This window comes from Phaseolus vulgaris, chromosome 2 (genome assembly GCF_000499845.2).
Source record: "Phaseolus vulgaris cultivar G19833 chromosome 2, P. vulgaris v2.0, whole genome shotgun sequence".
Lineage (NCBI taxonomy): Eukaryota > Viridiplantae > Streptophyta > Magnoliopsida > Fabales > Fabaceae > Phaseolus > Phaseolus vulgaris.
Window position 1 is genome coordinate 46,353,002 of NC_023758.2, and position 17,157 is coordinate 46,370,158.

The 17,157-nt window shown below is 31.0% G+C and overlaps 1 protein-coding gene across 4 annotated transcripts; it reads right to left on the minus strand.

Annotated features, from left to right (window-relative positions):
- Positions 1-3,983: 3,983 nt before the first annotated feature.
- On the minus strand, positions 3,984-9,188 carry LOC137812692 (uncharacterized). 4 transcript variants are annotated; one of them, XM_068614852.1, is made up of 3 exons: positions 8,703-9,188; positions 7,541-7,638; positions 3,984-6,631 (listed from the first exon to the last, which is right to left on the minus strand). In XM_068614852.1, the coding sequence occupies exon 3, from the start codon at positions 6,307-6,309 to the stop codon at positions 4,321-4,323; it is 1,989 nt and encodes a 662-aa protein (XP_068470953.1). In that variant the 5' UTR covers positions 6,310-6,631; positions 7,541-7,638; positions 8,703-9,188; the 3' UTR covers positions 3,984-4,320. The 4 variants fall into 4 exon arrangements, with proteins under 4 accessions (XP_068470953.1, XP_068470954.1, XP_068470956.1 ...); XM_068614853.1 differs by having other exon boundaries at positions 7,536-7,638; positions 8,703-9,104; XM_068614855.1 differs by having other exon boundaries at positions 7,536-7,661; positions 8,703-9,051.
- Between the last annotated feature and the right edge of the window lie 7,969 nt (positions 9,189-17,157).

The following is a 17,157-nucleotide window of genomic DNA, read 5'->3' on the forward strand; positions in this document are numbered from 1 at the left end:
ATTATCTCTCTTTATATTATATAAATATTTTAATGGGAATAATTTTTTAATGTACAATATTATGATTTTTCTATTGTTACAATATCTCTCTTTATATTACATAAATATTTTAATTTATATGGAACACATTAAAATATTAAAATTTGGAGAAATTAGTGTCAAAATCCAAGCCACACATAAAAGTTTATAAATAAATAATGACCATTTAGAGGAAGTATTTCAATATAATATTCGGATTTGATGAAAAGATATATGCCATACATTAAAATTTAGAGAGTGTCAAAGATCTAAGTCCGTTTATAAATAAATGATCACTCACACGAAGTATCTCAACTAGAATTGTAGTATTATATTCACTATATACGTAGAATTTAATGTTCTTATTGACTTGAACGTATGAGTATTTTTTTTTACAGGTGGAACCTCAGACTTAATTCTTGAAAACTAAATCATTAGAGATTAAAAAATGACCACGAAACCCACCCAAATTTCAATTGAAAACATGTGCATTCTCATAATATAAATAAATAAATTTGTTGAAAAGGTGATTATAAGTAAACATTGTTACTAAACTTATCTTTTTAGGTTACATTAGACACTTTGTATATGAAGAAACACCTGTTGTCCTGTCTTTGTATTAAAAAATTGATATATAAATGAATTTTAAGTTTAAATATTTTGAATAAAATAGTTTGTATTTTAAAATTAAAAATTAAAAAAACACAACACTTCCCACACTACCGCATTTCTACTTTATCTCATTTGCACATCATACGAGACATTGCACTTCGTTATTATCTATAGCACAAAATTTGATTTTTCCTATATATCTTTCTCACCCTTTATCACTTACACATATCACAAGGATACAACCTTATAAATATTCATAAGCGCTCCACACATAAAATTTTAAAATTAAAAATACAATAGAAACATAATTTATATATATCAAATAAAGAAATTTCATTATATATTGTTATAAATTATAAATAAACATTTATATTTGGTTGGTGTTTATGAGACAAAATTTATTCTTTGAAATGTGTTTGCGTAAGAGTTATATTATAAATTTATTTGTAAGATAAAAAAATTTAATGCTCAATTTTAAACATCAAAATTATTTTATGCAAATATAAAATTAAAAAGACATTAATGTGATACCTTTGTCTAAGATCACAATAAATTCATCTTGATGAGTATTTTCTGAATTTGTCTTGATTTTGATGAAGAATTTTCGTATTAACTCAGTACATATGTGGATATGAGTAATATCTAATTTTTCAAAAAGATACGGAGACGATGATGGATATGTACATGTTTATCCCACTCCGTCCTAATACTCATATTTGTCATTATATTCGTCCATATTTTAAATTAATGCAATACCTTTAATTTATTAACTAGCATAAAAAAACATATTAATTTTTATAACTAATTCACATGTTTGATAGCTTATGCAGTTTATAAAAATTATGATTAATATTGTTTTACTACGCCTTAATAATCACACAATTATGATTAATATTGTTTCACTACGCTTAATAATCACACAATGCTTAGGAATCAAGGTAAAAAACAATTTAAATACATCCATTCCTAACCTCCAAGACGTGTTTTAAGAACAAAATCGTGAGGGACCTCCAAACTCTAAAGCAAAAAATACCTTGGATGTGATGATTAACTTTAACGATGTTATATTAATAAACTTGAGAGGTCAATATTTAAATGTTCTGCCAAAGATGTGTCATCTGAGGTGGATGTTTGAGCTATTTGGACGATATGACATCTCTATGAAAGGTTGCCAAACTTCGTAGATGAAGATCGAGGGATAATCCACCTGTTGTAAAAGATTCTCTGATGCTCAAGTTAGTAAGAGCTTAGAGATATAAAAGCATTTAAGTAATTAGATGAGACTGAGTTAGTACTCCCAAGAGAATAAAACTATATTTATAAACTTTTGGACCTAGAAAAATATCCAATAAGGTAGTCACCAAAGATTGGACCCATTAGTATGTTATTAAATATTTGGTTGATTTTTGTTGTAACCAAAATCAGTTTTCAAGTGAATTTGAGTTGTTCGGATTCGTAGGTGGTTTGGCTCAACTATCTCAAGTGAATATTATAATTTTAATACTTTTGGTACTAGATAGTACACAAGCAGCCAAGCTCGGGAATACGATTTTAGGGTAATCGAACTTTTATTTTTAACTTTTTAAGCTCAAGTCATATTTTTGTCTAGCTTTAAAAAAATTGGTCACATTTTCATGACTAGCTTTAAGTTGGAGTTTGCGACCATTAATATAGCTTGATGGATTGAGCTTAGTTTAATTAAAGTATAACGAAAATAGTAACTATTACTATGAAATTGTGAAATGATACTATTAAATTTGTTTTGGTCGGATGACTTTTTATTTGACCTTGTTCATTTTCAAACTAATTTAATTAAATTACTTTGATCTAACTATTAATGTAACTTAATCAAATTACTTTGATATGATTATCAACTTAACTTAACTAAATTACGTTGACTGAAGTGTCAAATTACTTTGATTTGAGCATTCCATTGTGTGCATTTTTTAATGTATCAATCGAATTATTTTGATATGATTAATTTAGATGATTGAATTACTTTGATCCGATTATATGTGTTAACCAAATTACTTTGATTTGATTAATTGTGATAACCGAATTACTTTGATCCAGTTATATGTTAACTAAATTACATTGAATCTAGTTGTCAAATAAGCTTTTAAATTGAATATTTTGAAATTTATCCAAGAGCATGCCTCATTAAAACCTTGCAAAGAAAACCCCTCCTTAAGGACAAAAACTAAGCTATGGAAAAAGAATATAACATTCTTTTACAACAATTTGAATTAACTATGGCATATCTTCGAGTTACTAAATGTGATGGTTTGGTTGTGATATAATATATGGTAAGTTATAGTTATTTTTAGGGAGGAAATACCATGTTGAGATGTTTAGGTTGTGTATTGATTTTGAGACTCTAAAGGATATAATCCTAACTCTACTAATATTGGACTCACATAGAGAAAAAATTAGGTGATAAGAGTCACATATGATTTAGTATGTGGTGTGAAAAAAAAATTTGTCTAGTAGGTCATAATGAATTTAACCTATCACATGAGTAGACTAGTTCTTATTATATAGCTTTGTTGTGGTAATAAATTAGTGAAAGTAATATGACAGTGCAAATCTCTGAATCTAATTCAACGCATAAGCTTTTCATAAGTAGTCAAGTTTATTTGATGTTAATGTGTTTGAATTATTACATGAGAGATGACCAATTGAGCTTACATGAGTTGTATCCATTTGAGTGTATGGATAAATTGTAATTGAATTTGTGTATGATAAATTTATATATGTGCAAGTTTTTGTTTTAAAATTCTATCTTTTCGAGCCTTGTGTTTTGTTTATGAACTATGATGATAGTGTATTATAAGAAAACAAAATATGTTGGAAGATGACACTCTCACTAGATATGGGTTAAGGAGTTAGGAAATAATTTTATTATATTTCGTATATTTTTTTATTTTGTGGATATGTTTATGTGTATCTATGTATTTGGATTTATTATGAAGAAAAAATATTTTGAAAATTTTCCAGGAAGATAAATATAAATATATTGTATAAACAACTTTATTAAGATTTATTTTCTTTTTGTAAGTCTCCATATCTTCAACAATTAAGTCACAATATTCAACATCAATTTAAAAGTTTTGAACGATATATTTTTGGCATGTCTTATTGTACACTTTTATTTTTATTTTGATATCTGAACCTAATACTAACAAACCTCAAAGACCATTAATCAACTTTGAGAGAATAAAGGTGGAAAACAGAACACAATTATCAACACAATGCTGTCATGGTACAAGACACCAGCACGAATTGCCAAGTGAATGCGCCCTCATAAATCCCTTTAGCCAGTAAAATGGGTGTTTTACTCGAGGATCACCATGTATTGAAAAATAAGTACTATTATAACAAATACAATCTCAGTGAAGTTCTATTATTAAATAGAATACATGACACACTGACAGAGCTTACATTACATGTAATATCTACAGAGGAAGGAAGAATGTAAAAAAGAACAGCACCAACTACCTAATCAAAGTACAATTTCCTAACATGATATCCCCTCCACGAGATTGTCAAACGTTTTGGTTATTCTCCCAACTCAATTTCAAAGGATGACAGAATAACTCAATTCGTCAAAATCTAACGTAGAATGGAGTAATAATGTAACATGCTGATAAAATTTGTTAACTAAGGAGACAATGAGAAAGGAAACGATAACTAGCTTTCAATCCAATTCTGGGGCATGGGACTCCCACTCAGCATTGCCATCAGACTTCCACCATGCACCCTGCCTTCAGGAACAGCAACTGACATTGGCAAGTGACCACCTTCCTTGGCTGAGACATGAGCAGTTACAGCTTCATAGTGCTTGAAGTCAGAGCAGGTTGCAGCCGGGCCTAGGCTACTCCCTATTTTCATCATATCTATATCCATGTTTTTGTCAACGAGTAACTGCTTTAGTTCATCTGTTTTACTCGAATGTGGATTCTGGACAACAGATCCCAGCGAGATACCTCCATGAACCCTCTTATCATGCACTAGCCCACTATGAAGAGCACACATACCCGTTTTCCCCCTTGCAAACGAATTGCAAGGACCATCCTGTTGAATGCCATATTCGGAACCAGGATGGCCCCAAGAGCACCTCTTGCCTCCCCCATGTGCTTTGCAAAAGTCAGTGCTGCCTTGTGCACTCTTTCCACACTCTATAAACTTGCATCTCTTGCCTCCACCATGGCGGACACAATGATCAGTCCTTCCTCTAGCACTTTTTGTGCATCCTGGTACAGCACACCTCTTTCCACCCCCATGTGCCACACAGAAGTTGGTACCTCCATGCACACTTTTAGTACACACTCCACCACCCTGATACGTACAGCGTTTTCCCCCTCCATGGCCCTTGCAATACGGGGTGCTCCCCTCAGCGCCTTTGGTGCACCCGGGTGCTGTACACCGTTTTCCCCCACCATGTGCTTTGCAAAACATTGTGCTCCCTTGTGCCCCTTTTGTACATCCAGTAGCCTGGCATCGACGCCCTCCACCATGTGAGATACAAAGACCTGATAGGCCTTCAGCACTCTTGGTGCAGTTTTCTCTCTGGCACCTCTTGCCACCACCATGTCGGATGCACAATCCAGATTTCCCTCTAGCAGCCCGGGTACAGCCTTCATGACTGCATCTCCGGCCACCACCATGGGCAATACAGAAATCTGTACGTCCTTCTGCACTCTTTGTGCAACCAAGGAATTCGCATCGCCTGCCACCTCCATGTGCCTTGCAGTAAACTGTGCGACCCTCAGCTCCTTTGAGGCAGCCAGGTTTCTGACACCTCCTACCCCCACCGTGAGATATACATCTTCCAGAAGCACCTCTGGCACCCTTTCCACATCCCTCCACTTGACATGTTTTAGAATTACTGGGGCGTAGTGGCTGTTGCTGCTGTGTAAGCTCGGAAGTGCATGTAACTGAACTTTTAGGTCTGGTTGACGAGAGATCCAGAACAACGGGACTACGATCAAACTGCTTTAAAGCCTGATTTAAAAGAAAACCAGTGCCAGTATTTGATGACGTCTTTGAAGATGGCAAAACAATCCCTGGCTTCCAACTACATGAAGTTGATCCCTCGTCTGTATTTTGTGTCCCACTGAATGTTAATGGCATCTCCATATTCAATTGAAGAGGTGAAGGATTTAGATGTACGCTTGTAATATCTGACTCACAGGGCCCAGTAGAAAGGCTTAATTCCAAATCAAATTTTGGTTGCAGCTCCAACGTCTTCAAACTTGAATTAACAGGTTTCTTCTGGCTTTGTACCTTCTCACAGCCAAGATGGAGAGAAAAGTCCAGTTCAATATCCATAGATGATTCCTCATCAGTATCTTTGGCTGAAGACATAGCTGTGCAAGCAGCAGCTGAACTCCCCTTGCTATCAGAGGAACAGGTTGAACGACCAAGCCCAAGTGACAAAGATGAGTCGACTTTTTGACCCGTACATCCATCAATTAAATCCCACTTTCTTTTCGTTCCCTTAGAAGAGGGCACCCCGGTGGGAATTGAAGAACCAGGGGAATCAAGTCGTAAGATGGTATCTGTACCGTAATGATCAGCGCCCCTTCCTTCAGCTTGCATAGAATTGCCCAAAATCTTGAATGCATTTGCAGAATGATTTGCAGCAAATCCCAAAAATTGCTTCAACCTCACGTCCATTAAAGTAATTAAACCACTGTAGAAACAATATCTAATCCTATTTATGAATTTAACAGAACAACCTTCCTGAGTTCAGGGTAAAAAAGATATAGATGTTTATCTACAAAATTAAGGGTTAGATGTGTCTACAGGTGTATAATGCACCTCCGCTGACAAATCCTGAAGTATCACGCCGATCCATCTATAAGATATAGAAAGACTAAGCTGAGGTTCACTTTGTCAGTTGCAAGTACAAATTAACCTAACAACGTCTGACTCCTTCCAAAACACACCATGGAAGCAATCATACTATTCACGAACCACATGGTCAGAACTGGAACATCTGCCAGAATAAACATGATTACAGTCAACTTTTGCATGCTTACTAAAATAAAAGTCGGTAATAGATGGCATCAGAAAGCGAAACGCACACAAAAAATAAACTTATGTTTGCCAAACACCAGATGTTCATTGGCCCAAAATAAGAAAAATACTACAATTTAAAACTTAAAAGAACAACTTGACCAGAAACTTCTTTTAGAAATTTTATCCATAGAAATTGAAACGTAAGATAAAACATAAAGAAAGAAGATAAATCTACTCAGAAAATAACACTTAAATAAATGAACTGGGCACACAGATCTCCGTTTTGCAAGGGCATCACAGGCCAGCAAAACAAAAACTTAGTTATAGTTATGCATGAAGCAAAAGGTTATTAAATTGCATGCCCGATCCTACAAAAAGTGTTACAAATCAACCCAAATCCCCCAAAGAGAGAATCTTTTTAAAAAATAACTGGGTTGAAACGAAGAAAGAGCTGAGTATCTGAGTCATTGTCCAGAGTACTCCAAGTGAAAGTAGTTGAAGTAATCAGTAGTTATTATATATATAAACTATTTTACACCTTGCAGCATTTCATAAAACAAGCACATTGCTTTCTCTGTAAGTTTGTTTGTCAAAAAAACTGTTTTCTCTGATAGTTTGTTTGTTACAAGAACACCAAAAGTGCGTATCAGACCCTAATGACCACCACGTTATACTTTTGACCTATTTTGGTAGAAGGGATCCCCCACTTTATACTGTGTTTTGAACCAACTGGACGAAACCACTACCACAACAAGACTTTTCTCATGCTAAATAAAAATTTATAAAATAGATGACTTAGACGTCTGCCAAGCTTTAACTAATGCATCAAAATTTAGCGTATAAGAAAATGAGAGAGAGAGAGAGAGAGCACTTGAACGAACCTCACCTATTACTGATGAGACGTATTTCCATAAAACAGCAGGAGCAGCTACGAGAATACAGCAGCCTAACACCTAACACCCAGGTGCATCGGTTGAAAAAGTTCTGAAAATATTACAGCAGAGAAGCTAGGATCCAATAGTACAAAAACAATAAAAAACGAAGACTAAGAGTAAGCAACTGCAGAGATGAAAACATGAAATACCAAAAATTGGAATGTTGAGGCATACAAGATAACGACAGTCTTTGAGTGTAATAATTCCTCAACAAAACAACACATAATTAAAAAAACGAACAAAAAAGCCTGGACAATGAACAAGACTACAACTCGGTAGCACAGTACCATACATAAATACAACCATTAGTGCGAAAACTGTTTCTTCTCTCTTTTTCTACTTCTGCTCTGAGCCATTAACTTGTTTCAATAACTAAAATCAATTAAACCCAACCAAAAAGAGAAGATGGGGGGCTAACTACAAACTTTCTTTTCATACAGGGTAAACCCTCATAAATAATAAAAATAAAATCCTTTCAAATAAATCATAGAAAAAATCGACCAAAAAAACGTGAAACGGACACAGAACGAGGGAAATTCCGAGACTTAGTTCAAAGTACCTGGAATCAGACACTCCAATAAATAAATAAATAAATAAATAAATAAGGATAGAAACGCACAAGTTGAATTAGCAAATATTATTACTAAGCACCCCAAACATGGTGAATTTGATCACACGTGGTTAAATCGAAATTAATTAGGGAAGAAACAGATTGAAGTAGAAAATATGATAAATTGGTCCTAAGGTTATATGTTTGCTTTTCTGTGAATTATGCAGGCAGGGAAGAAAGAAGAAGAAAAGAGAAATATTCCAATTCAATTTTCATCGTTCCAAATTTGCTGAATTGTGCTAAACGCGGAATCTTCAATCAAATTCAAAATTAAGTTTCCACATAGTCGAGAAGAAGAAGAAGAATAAAAGCATCAATTCATATGCCGTCCTTTGAATACAATTCCAGATTTCAAAGAAAGAAAAATGAAATGGAAAACGAAAAGTACACAGAAATGATGATTCCGTAGCTTGTTGATGAAGATGCTTAACGAAAATTAGATTGCCAGAAGCACATAACATGAATTGAGAATGAATATGGGAGATCTCGGAAGAGCGAGTTACCAAGCGCGTAGACTGGATTGGATTCGAATTGATTTGATTTGGGGTTAGAGAAACGGGTGGCCTAGGGTTTTGAAATCCGGCGAGAGAGAGTGGACAGAGAAAGCCGACAGTAAACGGTGAAGAGGAAGAGAGAGTGAGAGATGAATGAGGAAGAAGAGGCGCGTGTTCCTAGTGAGAGTACGCTACACCCAATTTTAATACTCCACGAATTCTAGGGTTACGTTTCTCTTCTTTCTTTGTTTTCTTCTTTTTTAAATTATTTTTTTCTCTGCCTCATTATACCGCAATTGCTTTTGCTTCTTCGAGAATTTCTCAACAGTTATCTGCCTTAAACCGCATTTGAAATTTCAGTTTCTTGAGCCTCTCATTGATATGATTTTCTAATTTGATTTAAGATAAATCTGATTGAATTGGATTGGAACATCGCTTTTGTTTTAGTTTTTTGTAAAAAATTAGGATGTGAATCTTGTTCTCTCTTGTTTCGTTGGTGTGATTGAGGAAGAAAGAAAATTATGTTGGTCTATGATTTATGTTCAAATCATTTTTTTTTCTTATTTGTGTTAACAAGTGGAAATACATATTTCTTATGTTCATGTTTCTCTTTATATCATATTAGTTTTCATAGAATTGGTGTTATTTGTGTTGTTGTTATTGAGCTTATTCTTGCTAACTAATATTTCTACTTTAGCATAGATTATAGACTATATGTGTTATTTGCGTGGTTAATAATTTTTTATGATTTAAGAAATTTGTGGATAGTAATTAAAGAGCTTATTATATTTATTAATTGTAATACTTTCTTCCATTTATATATTAAATTGTATATTTATTTAAAAAAGGTCAATGGAGGTTGAAATAGAAGAAATGGAGGATAACAATTGGTAAGTCATTTTGAATTTTGAAAGACAATTAATATCATATGTTCAACAAGAAAGAGTCATTTAATTGTATTCAAATCTCAATAATTACTATATATTGTGTTTTATTATTGCTGAATATACTCTTTAATTGTTTGTTTTATGTGGTAGGAAAGATAATGTTATGTACTTTGGTAGTAAGAAAAACCAACATCAGAGTGGGTTAAAGAGGTGTCTCATTTATATTTAGTGTTAGGATATGGTGAAAGATAATATATTATTTTGTGGAGGAAAAAATTGTCAATTTTTTACATATACCATAACATAAAAACTTAAATTAGGTCTCTTTAAAGGTAATATTCTTTCCATATTTATAGGATTACACTACATCAACATTTCATCTTAAAAATTCCAAGTTATATTTTGAGTGATATGAAAGGATTGTTTGGGGACATATGCTCCTCCATGGAAAAAAATATTAATCAATACAAAAATTTATTTGTTACTCGTGATTTTTATATGAAATTCATACGTGTCTTAGTGAAATGGCAAAGGATAATGAGACCTGTGAGTAATTTAGTGCCCTAATGTTACAAATTACAAAATTGGATTATTTTTTGGAAGAGAAGAGTTATAGGTTTTTTTAACATTGTTTCATTGGGACAGTGAACAATACACCTACAAACGCATGGAGAATAATAATATAAAAACTCAAATTTTCACATAGTTAGTGTAATTGTTGTATTCCAAAAGAGGTAGAGATCCATCTAGGTGAAAGTTTGTATGTCCAAGACAAAAATATAAGTGAGACAGACGGAAATTAATTAAAGTTTTACGATTTGTTAGGATGTAATAGACAACTTTCCACTATTGTTTTGTGATCAATAATTCTCTTTTCACATTTATGAGCATCAATAGAGTTGTAATACAATACTGACATTTTAGGAAGGAATGAAATACTTACTTATTTTTACTTAACCCGTTCTTAGTTAACATGAAATGTTTAGTAGGGAGATTTATTAAACATAAATTTGCTCATGTTATAGTTGGTTGTTTTTCACCATTCTTTAGCATATAAATGATACATGTTATACTTGAAGTGCTTGAAAATAACCAACCTTCTCTAATATTTTATAAATGAATGCCCTTATATCAAGGTTAATCATAAAAACTATTGAAATTGAGGCCAAAAGTAAATAAGATAATTTAATCTTTAAATATTCGACGTTTTAAATATATATAATATGAATGTAGACACTTAGTTCATTGAATGTGAGTATGGAAGGGTGATTTTTTTCACATAAGAGACTTTCACCTACAATCTATCAAATCCAATTATCAATGGAAGCAAATCAATATCATGTAAAATTATAAGCAAAAGAATTGAATCTCCTCTATGTCTTTACACCATAATACTAATAATGCTTAGCTTTGAGTAATGGACTTAAGAGCATAATTTGAAAATAATGTAAAGAGTTAAACAAAAAAAAAGAGAAAATGGAAAGAGGGAAGAAATATAAAAATGTCACTTGAGTTATACTTAAGATAAATGAGAGAGAGAAAAAATCATCACTTAAATTCTTAACAATTTATAGAAAAGATTAAAAGAGAAAGATAGTTACTTTTATTAATAGACAATATCTCAAATTTATACAAATTTCATTCAATAAAAAGTGTTTTACAAAAGGAAAATATGATTATTTATAATTAATTACTTATCTAAAACTATATGTAAATGAGAGACAAACTCAAACTCACATTCAAATAAAAAATTTAGAAGAATCTTTCATGTGTTATGTCTAAGGTGACAAGTTTCATATTTGTGTCATGTTTTTCTTACATGTTGTTACCAACACTTTCTTTGTTTTAGTGACTTATTTCTTATTTTAACTTTGAATATCTTTTTGTATATCCTTTATTGGGTTTATTCATAACTTAGTTCTCAATTGAATAAGTTTTCATTAAGATCCAATTTCAAGTCTACAACTATATTTATAGTCATAGACTACTTTTTTACTATAATTGTAGTCTATGTTGGCTCCATGTACAAAACATTGAACACCCACAAAAGAATATAGGTTAGGCAACGATTCTATTAGTAAGTGTTATCTATATTGGTGTAATAAACTATGGTTGTTTGACCATCGTTTATAATTCAAAACTATAAATGATATGCGCATAAACTACGATTCTAAAATCGTCACCCAAAGACTTTAAAAGTTGTTGTTTAAAGACATTCTTACAATAGTGAGTGTAATAACAACTATAACATCAAATATGTTAGCAAACAAATTTTAAATAATTTATCAATAACATTATTTTTTTAAAATATTCAAAGTCTTTTAGAATATTCATAAATTAAAGAATGGTGTTGAAAATTTTAAAAAAATTATTATAGATGATCCACCACTTAAAAAAAAAATCCTATAAAAAGCAAGTAAATTATTAACATCAAAATTAAAATACATTTAATCTCACAAAACAAAAACTTTATTTCATATTTTTGCAAGTGTATAATACAATGGAGAGGAGTGCTCTATTATATTCTTAGAATGAAGAGGTATGTTTGAAAAGATTCCTAAGAGTGAAAGATAAATCATGAAATTAATACAATGAAATGAACTCAAATAATTTCTATATTTTATACTTTCTAATCTCCTATATAATTAACTTGTTTACTCTCTTTTTTGCTGTTCTTTCTCTTGAGGAATCTTCATTTTGTATTTTTCCTTTATCTTAAAATGTTTATGCCTTTTTGAGATCTTCACCATTAAGTTATTGTTGAAGCGTTGAAAAATTTAATAAAGGAAACCTCCTACAAATGGAGATGAAGGTAAATGTGAATGATGCTTGTATATTAAATAGTTATTATTTTTAATAAAAATTAAATAATTGTAATAATAAACAAGCATAACGCAAAAAATTTAATGAAAATGTATTAATAAAACAATAATAAAAAAAATCATGAGACAACTATTTCTTATCATCATTTTAAAGATAAGATAATGAAATATAACTTATATCTTAATAAATTATTTTAAAACATTAACTTAACTAGTTTATTAAAACAAAATAAAAACTATCTTACTAAATAAATGAAATAGTTTTATGAAAATTTAATCTGTAATTTAAATAAAATATTTTAAAAATATATCCTAAATTTCTATTTCAAACCCACTGTTCGATACTATCAATAATGCAGTAATGATCCACTGGATCAAATTTGAACCATCAATCATTTGTTTATGTACGTAATGCATTCAATTCATTTATTCTTAAATTAAAGTTACTTTAGTACTGTATGTGAGTGGGTGTTCATAAATACAAAAAATATTTTCAAAATAATCTGTTTTACATTTCGACACTTTCATTTAAAAAATAGTAATAAAATTTAGTTTTTATTTATTATTAAACAGTAATAATATTTTTCCTTCGTATAAAAACGAACATATATTTGTTTTTAGCTAAAACTACAATAGTTATTTTTTTAACGTGATTCCAATTCTACACACTACTAATCAATCATTAGGTTTAGCGGAAGAATCCATCACATAAAAAACTAAAGATATATTTAAAATTTATCCTCTTTGTTTTTTTCATTCAAAAAATAAATTGAAAAACTACTTAAAATCATTCTTTATTATTTTTTCAACCATTTTTCATCAAAATAAAGAAAAACTGATAAAAAACATTGTTTAGCTATTTCAATGAATAAAGTGTATATTTTTATAATAAACTTGGGTTTGCAAAATTAGTTTATATTATAAGATTATTGATTCTATTGATATATATTGTAGTAACTTCTAACACTCTAATTTACATCTTGAATAGAATTTGAAAGTGGTTAATTTGTATTTGGAATGTTGAATGATAAGACGTTGAGAGGTAGCATTTGTGGAAATACGTATTTGAGTAGCATAGTTGGAGTGTAAGCACAATTATGGATAATTTTTAGATGATGTGAGAATAGGTTCATACGCGTGATTCATGAACCAAGATTGTGTTGTATTGTAGCCAAATGGTCCAATTTCTCTTCATTTCACTATATCATGTTGACGAAGGGAGAAGGAAAAGAGACCACACGCTTCACCTACGAAGACATAAACATCACTCTCAATCTCGGTTTCCATCCATTTTTTCCTTCTTCTTACTCTTCTTCCTAGATTCGTTAAAACATTTATTAAACCATTCAATATACTTCTTTTCATTAATCATTAAGGTGTGTAGTACCCATTACTGAAAAATACTGACTAAATCGTGACAATGAGAATTAACCACATGATCGCTGGAATCAACTTAATATTAGTATATTAATTAATTATATATTTTAACTGTTTAAAAACTTATAAATATAACTTTAAAAGTATTTATCTTAATTTAATACTTATTATTTATTTTATTACTTATCTTAGCGTTAAAAGAATTTTATAGAGGTGTATCACCACTGGTTTGGTTTTATTATTAAAATTGAGTAACGGTTGAAGATTTACGTCGACTAAAAATTAATGATATTTCATAGTATATAAGTGGTATAAAACTTACCTTATTAGTCAATTTTGTAAAGTTTTATATAGAGTCTATCAGAGTGAAAGATGTGTTGGATATCCCATCAACTGATAATAACATTTCATAATATATATATATATATATATATATATAAGTGTTTCATATGTTTAATATAATTTTACATGTCTTAGAAGTCGAGGTCAAAAATAATTTATATATTTCTTTCACTCTTAAGCTGTCAAAATACCTTTTAAGAATAAAACTGTGACGAAACTCTAAACTTCAAAACAAACAATATTAAACTTAAAATTCACCTTCCAACCTTTCAACGATCAATTAAACATTTTACGAACCCATGAGAATAATTCTGATATAATTCATATCTAGTTTGAGAAGGAAAGTGTGACATTGTTTTTTCATGATTTTGAATAAAATATTTTTTTTCTTTAATGTATTTTTTTATTTCTTTAACAAACCCACCTTCTCAATCTTTCAACAATCAATTAAATCATATAATTCTCTTCCGACAATTACCACTCAACCCGATAAGAACAAGGGTAATATTAGTTTTCCATGATTTTCGATAAACTATATTTTTTATTATTTCTTTAACAAGTATTTCTGAACACGTCTGTGCAAAAACAAAAAAACCCTACATATGTTTATCGAAAAAGGGTTTTAAATAACCAGAGAGAGATGAGAATTGAAAAAAAAAAAAGAATATAGACAATATTATGTCCAGATGCAGTTTATAGTTGATGAGAGGTGGGTGGATAAAGAGTAAAGAGTGTGAAAGAAAGGAAGGGTGAAGGGTGGCGCGGCGTGGCGAACCGTGATTCTGGACAAGGCATCAATAGCGGACACCTAAGTCAACTCCACGTTATGTTTTTTGAGGTTTTTTAGGTAAAACGGTAGCGGCTCGTCTCGTCACTGCTCGCCCCTTCGACCCCACACCAAATCTATATTAATTATGAAACTTGTCTTTTCTTAATACCCTTCCTTAATACCACTACATATTTTAATAATACTTTTTCTTTATTTTAAATCATTTTGTTACTTTCATAAATATTTTCAAATATGGTTTAATGTTTTAGCTTGACACCCGAAATTTCTTTACAGTTAACTTTTCATATATTCTCTAGTAGAGAGAAACTGTCGTGTTTCTTTATTCTAACTAATTTAAGAAATAAAATTTAATAAGTACGATTTTATATTGCTTTTAAGATTGGATAATAAATGCATTATCTCATTTCATTTCCGTTCTGGATGATGATGATGTAATAAAAAATATAAAATGATATGCATAGATAAGAATATTAAAAATGAACAGCCATTTCTTTTTTAATTTAAACCGTGAAATTGACGAATTAATTTTTTATTAGAAGGTAGTAGCCACGAGCAAGCATAAAAGACAACTCTAAATGGATCTGAAACGTCCTTACGAATACCAAACGGGATCGTTTTAAAGTGCGCCTCTTCGTCATTCACAAAAAATTAGTAATTCCCCGTTTAATAATAATAATAATCTTAAGAAAAAAAATGTTTTCCAATATTTAATTTTTTATCCATCTTTGTCAATTTATTTATTCGTTCTATGGATTATATTTTAACAGTAAATAATTTAGTAGTATATATTAACGTCATTTCGTTTTGACTTGTATTAGGTACAGCATTGAGTTGAGAAACGGAACAGTTTTTGGAGAAAACGGGAAAGTGAAGAAGACGCGCTGGAGTAGAAGGTGTGATGGACGCGCAGGAGCAAGACAGGAATTTGCATAGTAAAATATGTGGGTGTGGTGTGAATTTCTAAACCCCGTTTGTTCCATTTAGGAGAATAAGCATGGAAAGAAGAAGAGAGTAATGGTTGTGGATAGCTTTGTGTGTGAGTGCGTCCTTTTTATTCTCTTGTCCTCTGCTACTGCCTTTACAACAAAAATAATACTAATATTTTATTTCTCCCTCAACACATTTTATTTTATTTTATAACAAATTAAATTCCCATTATTTTTCTTCAAAATACTCTATTAAAATTCTTAATATAGGCATAAAGGCATTCTATTTCGAGAATTAATATTCTTGTTATGGTATGTCCAAAATTCAAAATCAATGTTTAATAGTTTATAACAAAAATTCTTTTAATTCATAAAAATATCTTTTAAAATAAAATCGTGATAAAATTAAAATATTTTAAAAAAAATACCTCATATGCTTTTGGTTAATATAATATTTTTTTCTAAATAAATTAAAAAGAATCATATTTCACATAACGATACAATCCTTGGGTTTATGCAATTTTGTAGGTCATCCATAAAACAAAAAAGTTAAGAGGAATCTATTCCCTTATCTTGTAGATCTCCCAGCCGTTGGATCTTCACAGGTAATCCCATGGAATTGGACTTGGACCGTTGGATGGGATCCTGTAGTGTCAGATGGTCCCACCCGCACTCATCGCCTCCACCGCCCACCCTTTTCAGCCAAAACCGGCTAAAGGCGATTCAGGTTTGCTAGCCATCACACTGTGGGCGCCCGCATTGCAAGAGAAAATTTTGCACCGTTGGATCTGCTCAATGGAGATTATGTTTTAACCATCGAAGCGCGAAATTTAGAAGGAAAAGTCAAATTGGTTTCATTTTCAGACACAGTTACAAAGTGCAAAATATTTATAATTAATTATTAAAAAATTGTTTGGGAATATCAAGGAAAAAGAGGGGGTTTTTAAAGAATATACCTTTTGATATTCGGATCCTAGAATGCACGTGCCATGTTTGAGGGTGAGTCATCGATGGGGTGGCTCATCTCACACACACGCACACACATGTCACCACTCACCAACACAACACAGCATTTTCCAAAGAAGATAATATAAATATAATGTGTTGTTTTTGTTTTTGGAGAAAATATTGCGAAATAGGAAAAGAAAGAAGCAAGAAAAAAAGTAGCATGTGGATCTGGACTCTGGACTTAGACCATGTGTGCTTCTTTGTCCCACCAGATCTTCCCTCTATATCTTATTCTCACCACTTCCACTTGCACAGTTTCAACTTTTTCAAAATAAATTTTTTTAATTAATTTGTACAATTAGGTATCTTTAC